This window comes from Macaca nemestrina, chromosome 2, assembly GCF_043159975.1.
Source record: "Macaca nemestrina isolate mMacNem1 chromosome 2, mMacNem.hap1, whole genome shotgun sequence".
NCBI classification, from domain to species: domain Eukaryota; kingdom Metazoa; phylum Chordata; class Mammalia; order Primates; family Cercopithecidae; genus Macaca; species Macaca nemestrina.
Window position 1 is genome coordinate 30,753,757 of NC_092126.1, and position 12,602 is coordinate 30,766,358.

The 12,602-nt window shown below is 34.8% G+C and overlaps 1 protein-coding gene across 1 annotated transcript in view; it reads left to right on the plus strand.

Annotated features, from left to right (window-relative positions):
* The window catches only part of LOC105465802 (TBC1 domain family member 5), a 570,286-nt gene that overhangs the window by 402,425 nt on the left and 155,259 nt on the right, over positions 1 to 12,602 (plus strand). Inside the window, exon 16 of the mRNA XM_011714415.3 lies at positions 11,064 to 11,206. Within this exon, the coding sequence (XP_011712717.1) occupies positions 11,064 to 11,206 (143 nt within the window). The remainder of the gene's footprint in view (positions 1 to 11,063; positions 11,207 to 12,602) is intronic.

Genomic DNA, 12,602 nt, shown 5'->3' on the forward strand with positions numbered 1-12,602 from the left:
GTTATTATACATCCACTTATGGAATACTATACAACCATAATAAAGAACAAGTTATTTATTTCTATATATGTTGATTTGGAACAATCTTCATTTTAGCAATCATTGTTAAATTTAAAAAAATACATGCCCCTATTTATGCTTTTAAGAGGTAAACACCTGCATAAAAATGTCTGTATGTTATATAAGAACATTGGCTACCCTTGCGAAGGTAGGTTTACTGTTGGGGAGGGGATTTGTGTTGGGAAGGAAAATTGCTTCTTATTGTATGTCCTGTTATACTTTTAAGTTATTTTTCACCATTTGCAAAAACAAACAAACAAAAAACTATAAATTAGCAAAAGAATAACTCCACATAGTTTTCATTTTAACTCACAGACAATAAAAGAATTAAGAAAGTGTGAGAAAGATAGCGAGATAGGAGGCTATCATCAGAGAGCAGTGCTTCAGACACATCGTGGATTTGGAGCATCTCAGCACCAGAATTCAGCCACAGTATCTGGTAGCTGATGTGGAAAGGAAATGAGTATGTTGACAAAAATAAATTTAAAGTATTTTATGTGATGGTTCTGCTGCTTCATATTTGAGTTGATTTATGAGCAAATTAATTTATGAACATGTTATAAACCATGATGCCCTCAGTAAACTAAACTTCACTGAGTTTCTGTTCTCTCCGTTAGCCTGAAATACAATTCTAGACCTCATAAGTCTTTCTAAAATTGGCTGACCAAAAGTGGCAATTAATTTTTCTTTGTAAGTTCTTAGTTCTTTATAGTTTCCTTAATGAGTTTCCCTGAAAAGAAACCCTCTAAATCTTGTAGGGTCCTATAGCTGTAATTACCACTGTATTTTAACTGGGGTACTCATGAACTAGCAGATTGCAATTCATCAAAATAAGTCTTTCAGAAAGCACCATGTCGTCTACCCAGAAAAACCCAGCTACCACACAGATAACATAGCAATAGTAGATTCTATGCATTCCGAATCCTGTGATTCTCCACGTTAATGTGGAGAGGTGATTTTAAAAATACATACCTGAATTAACTATCCTTTGGAAATTAGAAAAATTGTAAAAGAATAGAAAAAACACTGGGCTAGTTGTTAGAGTATCATTGTATAATCTGCCTTTGGATGAAATGTGACCTCAGGTTACGCCATGTTCCTTTGTTGATGTATCTGTAAAATGCCTGTTCCTGCCCAACTTCTTTGGGTCAGTGATTACAAATTGGGGGCTGAGTGAAGAAATCACCTGTGTATCTCTGAAACATGCAAGAGTTTTTCCCCCAAGTGGTTCTAATGCATGCATTCCACAGACCATTTGCTTTTATAGAGCTCAGGCTTATTTGAAGATCAAATGTGGTAGTACTTTTAAAAATAAAAAAATTGATATAAGCACATGGTATTTGCCATTATCAGAAATTGTGTATGATTATTTTAAAACATTGAGTTGTGATCTTCTGTGCATTAAAAAATACATTTTCCTTGGTTATTATATATTTGTCCTTAAAAAATTATATATACACATACATATAGTTGATTGTACAGTTGTTTAGGCGTTAAATTTAGCTATCAGACAGGGATAAAATGGAGCAGCCAATCCCCTCTTTAACTCTTTTGTTTCCATTTCGCTTTCACTAGTAGAAAACGTAATTTGTGACATTTTGAGCTGGACTTCTAGATTTCTAACCAAACCCATATTCTCAAAGTAATGAATGTGATGGGGTTGACTGCCCTTTCCCTTCATGGCTCCTTCACAGTTTCCTTTTCCCCTCCCTGTCTCTCCCTTCCTTCTTGTGAGTTACCTAGGCCCCATGCAGATACATTCAGCTCTTGATTATCTGAATTAATGGATAGTAACTGGGACATACATAATCCCAGATGGTGGATAATCCAAAAACCATTAATACTTGGCTTTGAAATGTATTTAGTAATGTTTTAAATTGTTTTTACCTTTCTAATTATATGTTGCTAATGTTGCCATTAGTTTGCATTCCCTGAGTACATCCTAGTTGCTTGGGGGATTTAGTGTGGAGGGGGCACAGAAAAATGCAGAGTAACTGTGGTAAACCAGATTGATGGGATTATTATTGAGTTAAATTTTATTTTGAATAATTTTTTCCAGTTAGTGATTAAGAATTGTCAGCATAGCGTTCAGTCTGTGGCCAAGCACAGTACCTGCCACACTGTTGAAGTTTAGGAAATATTTGTTAAATGAAGATTCTCAATTTTTCATACCAGTCTTATGATCAAATCAGGGCTGGCATGAACCAGGAAAAGAAGTCAGTGAAGAAAGTTCATTCTCTCCCAGCCTCAGCCTTTCCACCCCCAGGTCAGTGAAGATGAGTATTGCCAAGTCATGGGCATTTTCCCAAGATAGTGCCGATTTACAGGCTGTTTGACCTGCTGAGCCACACAGAATAACTCCTCACTAGCAGTGCCTTAATACAGTGAGCCTTCAATAAGGGAAATACGCTGTTCTTTTAAAAGGCAAGAACGATACTTTGAAATGGGCACGAGGAAGCTGGGAAATCCTTTTAGTAGAATATAACTTTCCATGATAATAGAAGCATCCAGAATAACAAAAACATAAATATAGAGCAGTTCTTAACCTAAGGTCCCTGAATTAGCCTAACTCCTAAAATGGCTTTCACTTGAGTAGATATGATATGGGGATGGGTGTGTGTATTTTTCAGAAGGGAGGGCTCATATGCTTGATTACATTCTCAAAGGGATCTGCAACTTCTCTCTACTGATGAATGGGATTTCAGTTTCACTGTTTTATACTTTTCATGAAATGTTTGAAAGTGGGAAACGAAACTCCCATGGCCACTGCCTCACAAATTTGCCTCCATTTGGACTTCAGAATGATCAGGGAAAGTAATTTTGTAAATTTCTCTAGCTATAGTTCGTTCCAAGCTGGGGACAGGCATAGGCTGAGAAGCCAGGGGTATTTGTTGAAAGACTGAACATGCGAATGGGCAATGGCAACACTATCTGTGACAACAGAACTCAGACCCAGATAAGATGCCCCAGAAGCCAAATTACAACCTTTGCAGCAAAATCAGTCCAGAACGGTTAGGCCTTGGTCAGTCACTGCTAACTTCGCTATTTTTGCCCTACTTTCTGCTTCCACCACAGGACCAACCTAGAGAAAGCCAAATATGTTCCCCAAATAATCATATATGGTGCTCTACCTCTAGTTAGCCCTCTGCCATGCCTACAGCCTTCAATGGGGGCGTACCTGAAGCCTCCTTCCCCTGACCCCATGACCCTGTAAAACTTTATCTTTCCCCTGGCTACTTTGGATTATCTTCCAAACACAGGCAGTGGTAGCTGAACTCTCTTGCTATTGCAAACTCTGAATAAATAGCCTTTGCTTATTCTCATTTGGGGGTTTTCATTTATTTCCACTTTGCATTGAAATTTGAGAGGTTCCAGGTGAACTCCCTTATCCTGAAATCTCTCTTCCACCACTACATCACAGAGCTGATAGTAATATCACTGGAGAAATGTTTCTTGGAGTTTAGCTCTTTATTTCTCCAGGAATAGCATTTTAAATGCATGTTTTATTTTAGGGGTAGTTAGATCCCCATAGTTGATAGTGTAGAATCTTAGACTTAGAATGGTTCACTGGTAACACAGAACAGAGGAACACAAAATAGATGACCATTTAGCCAGGCTCCCAGTATCATGGGGCTTCTACATGGGGAGTGAGCAAATGCCCTTTTGGGCCTGGCAGTTTTGGTATTATCTCACTTCTGTCACCCTCACATTTGTATCCCTCGTTTTTATTGTTTTTATAATAGTATTTTCCTCGAAAATAAAATGTATATAAATTAATAGAGATAGAATTCTAGGAGAAATTTGGCTATGGATACTTTGTGTCCATTAAATGTGTGTGTGATGGCCGTTGGCTGAATGGTTAGACCTGTAGAGCGAGACAATTTGAAGATGCACACTCAAGAGTAGGCTGAGAAGATGCAGAGAGAAACTACAACTTCCCATGTATGGATCTTATAGTTTGGTTCCCATATCAGCAGCATCAGTATCTCCTGGGAACTTGTTCAAAATACACATTATCTCTGGGCATAGTGGCAGATGCCTGTATTGACCCACCTTAAAAAATGATCAGGCTCCCCTTAAATCTTCTGTATCAGAAAACTTTGGGGATAGGTTCTAGCAATCTGTGTTTTTACCATCCCTCCAGATACCTCTGTTGTATGCTAAAGTTTGAGACCACTACTGTAATTAGAAGAGCCATCCAATAACTTCTGCTTTTTCTCTCCTCATGGAGTAACATTTTACATGAATGCATGGTAGATTTTAGGAGCCCTGACAGCTGAAGCCAAAATATGATCAGGAAACAAGAATCTGTCACCTTGTCCAGTGCCTCTCAAACTTGTACATGCAGATCACCTGAAGGTTTTGTTAAAGTGAACCTCTGATCCAGGAGCACTATACTGCGGGTGGGGCGGCGGGGGCAGGGTGCTGAGAGATGCATATCTAACAAGCTCCCAGGTGGTGGTGATGGACCTAGGATTACTCTTTGAATACCAGGGTCCTAGGAGACCACACACCCAAGCTGAGGAACATTGGAGGTATGGGCATGCAGGCAACTAGAGCTCAGGAAATGAAAGGGGAAGGTTCCTGAGAGGTTAGGAGGCTTTTATAAATTCCTGCATAAATCTGATCACTTACTGCTTAGAATGTATGTTCAGGGATCTCCACAGAGAGATAGGGGAAGCCCAGGAAGAAGATTGGTGAGCAGCTAGGAATCCTGTGAAAGGTCCAGCCTCTAGGCCCAAATCAAGATCATCTGTGGTCAAGAAGAGCTAACTTGAGGAAAAAGATTGATATTAATTAAATAAACATTTTTAACCACCTACTCTCTGCCTCATATCAAATAACCCCCAGGATCCTGTGATCTGCCAGAGAAGAGAGAGAAACTGAAACAATATCCATAACTTACTATTTAGCTGAGATTTGTTTATCAGTGCCTTTATCTCTGGAAAATGTAACTGGGAGCAGTAACACTAATAGGTGTGAAACCTTCAGACATCAGACCTGGGCAAAGTAGTGTCCTAAACCCTGAACTGCCAGACAGGATCAGGGCACTTTCTGGAATAGAAAAGAAGAGAAAGAAGAGAGGGCCAGTGAAAATTAACCACAGAGGGTACTTAAAGCTATGGGTTAGAGATAAGAGGTCAAAGGCAATAAGATACCCCTGCTGCCTTTTAGGAATGGATTCCTTCTGACTCTCTTAGTAGGTACCCATCTGTGGATTTTGGCCATGTCCCTTTGAATAACAGGAATTCTATTTCCAATGTAATTGTTGGTGTTGAGATTGACTGCTTATGGAGGCATAATGACTGTGGTCTTACCTTCATCCCTGAATAGATCCTGATATTTCTCAGCTTAGTGTTATACCTCATGTCAGTTCTTCCACCAGTGTGTATAAATGTATTAGGAGATTTACGCAGAGGAAGTCGAAAAGTGTTATTCACTGTAGTTAAGATCCCTTTGGTATTTGAAATGTCTATGATGGTTTCAAAAAATAAAGTCACACATGTTTTATTTTTTTAAATGAGTTTCAGATTATGGAGCATAGGAGTAATTATTTTTAGCAAATCTCTATATGCAATTTTAGAAAACTTATTTGATCATAATTTCCTTTCCTGAAGGTAAAATGGTAGAGCAAAGCCTGTTTACAGACTTTCTAGAAGTAAAAACTGTCTCTGGTATGAATAAAAAACAGTTTTCATGGAGCCTAAAATTCATTTTCGCAACATGGCCAACAACGGCACATTAATTCTTTGTATATTTAATTCATACACAGCAGTGGCTTCTAAGTAAATTTCTCAAAATACCCAGTAGCTTACTTGTGGTGGAACCCGCGTAAGTGATAGGGTAGAGAGGTTACTTCTCAGCAGCTGTTATCCCCATAGTCCTCTCCTGTCAGGGCTAAGATTCCAACTGCTTCCTAGTTGGAATGGACAAGAGGATTCTCACAGAGAGTGCATCCTGTTCATACAACTATAGCCATATTAGACTATTACCATCATGCATTAGCTTTATTGGAATTTCCTGGTAAATTATATATGCTAAAGTTAATCAGTCCTTGAAGTACCATACTTGTAAGCCAAATAGCAGGCATATATCTGAAAGAGGTATGTGTGTATGAGAGAGAGAAGGAGAGAGAAAATGTTCAAGCATCAAAAGTTTATCGTATTATGGTCATCTTCTATAGCCAACATTTTCATGATCTTCTTATATCCCTGGAAAAACGTAGATGTACAAGGCTCTACTTTACATTCAGACTATTTTTGCAAAGGCATATTACAGTTGTTCTGACAAAACAGCTTCAAACACTTGCCAAGGAGAATAAATTACAGTAGGAATGGGTGGTAATTATTAGGAACTTATTTTTGGAATAAGAAACCTTCCTTAATAAAGGGTTACGTACTGCCCTCTGAAAGAAAGAGAGAATTTTCCCCAAAGTCAAAAAGACACTTTTAACACTTCATGTGCATATCCTGTGGGGGTTAAATTAGGTTAGCATGTGTTCCCAAAAAGGCAAATTCAAGCTGGGTTCAATCCATGGATTACAGAGAACACTTAGAAAGCAAATTGGAATTCTTTAGACACAGTAATTCAAAGTTTCTGTTTTTTTCTCTTTTTGAAGCAGAGTTTAGCTTGATGGCTTAAAGGATTCAGATATGTCCTCTCCTCAAGGCATTCAGATATTTTTAAAGACCTAATTGAAATAGTTGATTAGACAAAAAATTTACCAAACAGGTAAGCATCCTTCAATAATGTATTCTTCAGAGCCCTTAGGAGACTAGTAAGTGTAAAATTGGAATAAAATTATATATTTTGCGCTCCCATTTTTTTGTGACTTTGTTTTCTAAAGAAGTTCAAATTAAATACGAGAATGCCTTGTGACCCTAAGTATAATGAATTCAGTGTTTAGTTACAATTTTAAGACGTTTTCACAGAGTTGATATAAAGGAAAATTTAGAGTGTATTAATTTCAAAAGAACTGAATACAAAGAAACCCAATATAAGAGCCTAAAATCAGTCAAAGAAGTACCCAAGCACAGAGATGAACATTTTTGGCTTGCTTTTATTTTTCTTGAATACTAATACAGAAATGGATTCTGTGTTTATCCCATAGCAGGCATAGATTATTTAAAAATTGTTAGCTTTTAAAAATACAAGTGAACAGAAAGCAAAACACAAATTGACACCATTGAGCAAAAATCTAACATTGCTTTTTTGTGTAAGAATGCTCACCTAGTGGCATCATTTCATGATCACAGGTTACTCAAGATGCCCTTATAATGTTTGTTAAATTAAATTCAATATAGCATTTCTACATTACTTGTTCTTGTAAGGTTACTATGCCCATATCTCACTAAAGAGCCAGTAATGGGAAAGAATAGGGAAATGGACCTAGGATTTAATTTTGTTTCTCCATATATAACCCACTACAGCCAAGTTGGATTAAGGCTATGCTTATTTAAAGCTCAGTCAAATTGGTCCTTTTCATAAACTCATTGGTAAAAATGAATTTCTCTTGGTGTTTCCATGGGTCATGCACCGAGCAATAACACCAACAGTAGTTACTGATCCCCTGGGAATAGCAGCTTAATTACACAGAAGTTTGAAATCAAGGATAGTGGTATAAATGCAAACATAGAGACATGTCCTGTCTTTGGGTGGTTTATTATTAAATTTAATACCTCAGATACTCTTTTCTGTTTCTGCAGATCTTAATTACTAAGTAGATATGGTAAAATATGAATTATTGTATTATCACAAGTGATCAAATATATATGGTTATGAGCATGGCAGTCTGCAGGTGTAACGTACATAAAGCAAGATTGATAGTATCAAGCAGTTAAACTGAAGGTATCTTTAAGGGGAAAAGGTTTAATGCTACCCTTAAGTGTAACTTAAACTCTCACTAAATATTTTTAACTGCAATAAAAGCATGTTAATTGTAGGAATGACTTCTTTACAAGACCTCGTTTCTTAGAGTAAGTTTTTCTTTCCAAGAATATAAAAGCTTACTGAAATAATTTCTATTACTAACTCATTCTGTAAAGAGCTTTTTCCTTGGCTTTTAAGCTCAATGAAGAAAGCCCAAAATAGCACAGGAAATTTGTGTGTTGTGAATATATATATATAAAAAATATAAGAACTAAATCCAACTGGGATAAAATGATTAAATTATTGATAAGGTCATTGTTGGTCCCAAAGCATTCCATTAGTTATATGCTTCTTCTTAAATATTTTGAGAATTTGGCCTTAATTTTCTTATAATTACATATAAAATAGAAGAGACAGCATTTTACTTTAATATCCTCTCATGTACAACTTATTACAGTCTTTATATAAGAGAAATATGCTAGGCATCTAATGATACATTTTTTTCTTATGTGTTTTTGGTATTTTTTCTACCTCCTGGATTATTTTTGTGCCACCACTTTCAAGATCAATGCCTGTACTTCCAAATTAGCTATCCCATTGCTTCTCAGTAAAGGTGGCTTTACAGTGGGGTTAACAAGACTTCTGTAAATACATAAAGCGCTTAGCAAAGTGTATAGAGGTCTTTACAAAGAACTTTCTGGATCTCTTTCTCTCTTTCTCTGTTTCTGTCTTTCACATGCACTCACACACACAGAATTTGGTCCTTGCCGTGGAATTTTACAGCAGTGTACTTGGCAAGGTACTTAAAGAGTGAAGCAATATGAAAGATTTATAAAGCAGCACATTGTAGATAACACATTAAATATAAAAGTACTAAAGACATGCATTGTGTGTAGTTTTGGAGATATTAAATATGTGAACAATTTGACACAGAAAATAAAGATGTATTTTATTCAGTGTAGATTACTAGATGTTTGCAGTTAACCTTCCTGACTGCTGCAGTGAAGATCGCTGCATGTGTGTATCTTCAGAGTCAAAAAGGATGCAAGACAAGTTGACGAATAACTGACAGTTTGTTGTAGAAATAATGGGTGTAGAAATAATGGGTATAGAAATTATTTCTAGGAAATGGGCTACTTTGTTTTTTTTTTGTTGTTGTTGTTGTTGTTGTTGTTCTTAAAGCACTATCTGTGATAAAATCTAAGATGTGATTGCTGATAAGAAAATGGCAAGAATTTGAGCTGTAAGGAAAGAGGGGGAAGATTGTATTCTTAACTGTAGTTGTGTATTAACCTTCATCTAGTTTCCTCATTGATGGATTTTTCTTCCAGTTGTGTCAGCTGAATAATTGTAACCATGTTCTACATGTTTTAGTCGTTTAAGAATGCAAACATTTGTATCGGTTAAAAATCCTTTGAACAGGGGCCCAAAATGGTTTAGTTCATGTATTTTTTTGCTGTGCCCATCTCTGGTTCCCCTGATACTCTTTGCAATATCAGTTAATTCTTTGTAATTAAGAAAGCGGCCTATTTAATTTAGAGATGTTTTTGTACTTCTTGGAATAGTAAATATTAGCATTTGTAATTTGAAAGAATTAGAAGTGTGTGGAGAAGTATTTTTTTTCGTAAGCCATGTAAACACAGCCATCTTAGACAAAAAAAAATTGTGTTAACCACCCCTCATTTAATTAATAGCAGCAGAGTAAAAATTGAAAATTATAAAAGATAAAAATTATGAAAGACACTATAACATTTTTAAAATTTGAACATTTAAAACATTTAAAATATTTTAAAATGGAAAATTATAAAAGATACTGTAACATTTTTAAAAAGATAAGTATTGGGCATTTTAATTTTTTATACTGAAAAATTGAGTAATTGATGTAGTTGAAAATACAATCTAATTATTATATTGATTAATATGATGATGTGAATAAAAAAACTTAAGTGTTCAATCACATGGTTCCTAATAAACTATGATACATATTTGTGAGTATACAGCATTTTGTCATATCTTTGATTTCTCCTTAAATATATTACTCTCTGAGGAAAGTACTTGATTTTTTTTTTGCCTTGCTTTAACCCCATAGATGGTTATATTTGGTTTCAAATTTTACATAGAAGTAACATCTCTTTACTAATTTTTAAAGGATTTATTCTATATTATTTGATGCTGCTAGAAATTTGAAATTTTTAATCTTTTGCTACGTGCTAGAATCACATAGAATTCTAGCTGAAGTCCTTAGAAGATTTATGTAAGGAAATTGTAGCCATGTCATGTAAAATTAGAGGTCAATGAATAAAAACATCAAACCAAATTTTTTTCTTATAAGAATTAGATATAAAGAGTTTAGCATTTATTGAAAGTCTAAAGTGTCACTATTTATGATGTATATTTATACATTGATGTTGCTTAGCTGCTTATGTTTACTCTGTGGCATAGATACTCATTTTCTAGGTAATAGAAGTAAGCACTTTCTAGGTAATAGAAAAGCACTCCTAGAAAGGTAGCCTTACTGATCAGGTATATTGGTTGCAAAGCTCAAAAAATTAAGTATGACTATATCTTTCATTTAAAATAACTATCTATGCTTGGCCAAAAAAATAGATATCTACTGGCCTTTTCCCACACTTAATTTTAAAATGAATTATTTTAAATAGAAGCGAGATGTGAGAATGCAGTTTTCTAAGTTTGTATCGGATTTGTCATATAAACATTTGCAAAAGGGCAATTAACAACAACAGTAAATCAGTAGAGATCATGACATTTTGGAAAATTTTATTTTTAACTTACAACCTTACCTATGAAAGCAACTACTAGACTACTAAATATTCATTTTCTCTTCACCTTTTGGGAATTTGTGATTTCTATTAAATATGAAAGATTTTGACATTTTTCAAATATGTGTGTAATACTTGTGTATATAATAGCATTTAATGATTATGGCCTAGTTATACAATTATAAAATTCATTGAAAGCTTAAAAATTAGGTTTTACTATATTATATTTTTGATATATAATATTTGCTCAGTGTGTTCAGTTAATAGTTTTTCACGGTTACCTGAGAAAATGATCACTCTTTACATTACTCTCGAAAGTACTGTCTTCTGAATTTTTGTTTTGTTTCTTTCCAGAAGGTGGGTGCGGCTGCTGTTTGGACGAGAGTTCCCCCTGCAGGACCTTCTGGTGGTCTGGGATGCCTTGTTTGCAGACGGCCTCAGCCTGGGTTTAGTAGATTATATCTTCATAGCCATGTTACTCTACATCCGAGATGCTTGTAAGTGTTAATGACCTTGCCTACATTTGACTAGATACTCCTGATTTTTAAAAATGTTTTGCCTTTTAAACAGACTTGGTGTTTTATTATTTGATTTACATGTACCTCAATTTTTATAGTTGGGTAATATATTGAAATTTCAAAGGAATATACTGAACATCCCTTTTGTTGGTTAACTGTGTACACATTGGGAGATGTGAGTTATTTTATCCTGAGAGAATTAGAATATTCTTCAGAACCATTTTTCTAAAGACTTTACTCCTGCTTTAATCTCCTCATTACACACAGTTGTGAAATGCATCTATAAAAGCCAGTATTTGAGATATGTTTAGAGCTCCACCTTCTGACAGGTAGGGAATATTCAAGGATGTTTATCAGGAGATTGGAGTTATTTTTATAATATCAACACCTTGCTAATAAAAAAACAAATATTGCATTTAAAGGTATTTTAACTTTCTTCCAGTTATATTTTAGAAAAATATATTTCTCAATATACTGCTGAATGGTAGACGTGTACCCATCTCCTCAGATCTATGTTAGGGTGCCTGTAATAGCCAGAAAGCCAGTGCCTAGCCCTTTTCAATAGTCTCATAGTCCTTAGCTTGAAGAAAATATCGGTGTGTATTTTAAATTTCAAAATACCTCAAATTGTTTTCCGTCTCAGATAAGTAATGAAAAGTTCACACAATAAAACTTCTTAGCCAAAATACAATTAGGAAAAAGTGCACAAAATTATGCGATTGAATTAGGAAATAGGAAGCTAACATAAAGTAAGACTTTGTCTGAAGAACATACACTTTTTAGAATCATTTATAATTGAGACTGTTAAATTGTTATGTGGTTCTCTTTATTTGTTCGTTGAATACCTGTTGTGGCAGATGCCCTTGTTATGCCTCTAGTAACACTAATTTTCTTTAAAATTTTAGATTAAACATTTTTTAATTTCCCAAAATTACTTAAGTGACAGGGGTACCACGTTTTATCCAAAAATTACAGATTTTGTTCTGTGCCTCGAAGGTCAAATAGTTTAGGTTTTGACAGACAAAGTGAAAGTTTCTTCCTTCTGAGCCAGATCTAATCACTTAAGAATATGGAAGTCATAAGAGGAAGCATAAGGAAAATGGAGAAAAATATCTGAGTAGATTTAATGGACACTGGATTTTATGATATTCAATACTAACCTCTGAGTTGTATTTTTAAATATAAATAAAAATAAAAGGAATGAGAAAACTCTTCTAGAAAAAAAAAAAATGCTTTGGATAATATTTATGCAAAACTTTCCAAAGCAAACAACTGCTGAAAAGTATTATGATTTTCTGTAATTGTAAACAGTTTACAATTTGCTGTTTTTTGACTTTGGCACATTACCACTATATATTTTTAATTTAATCATCCT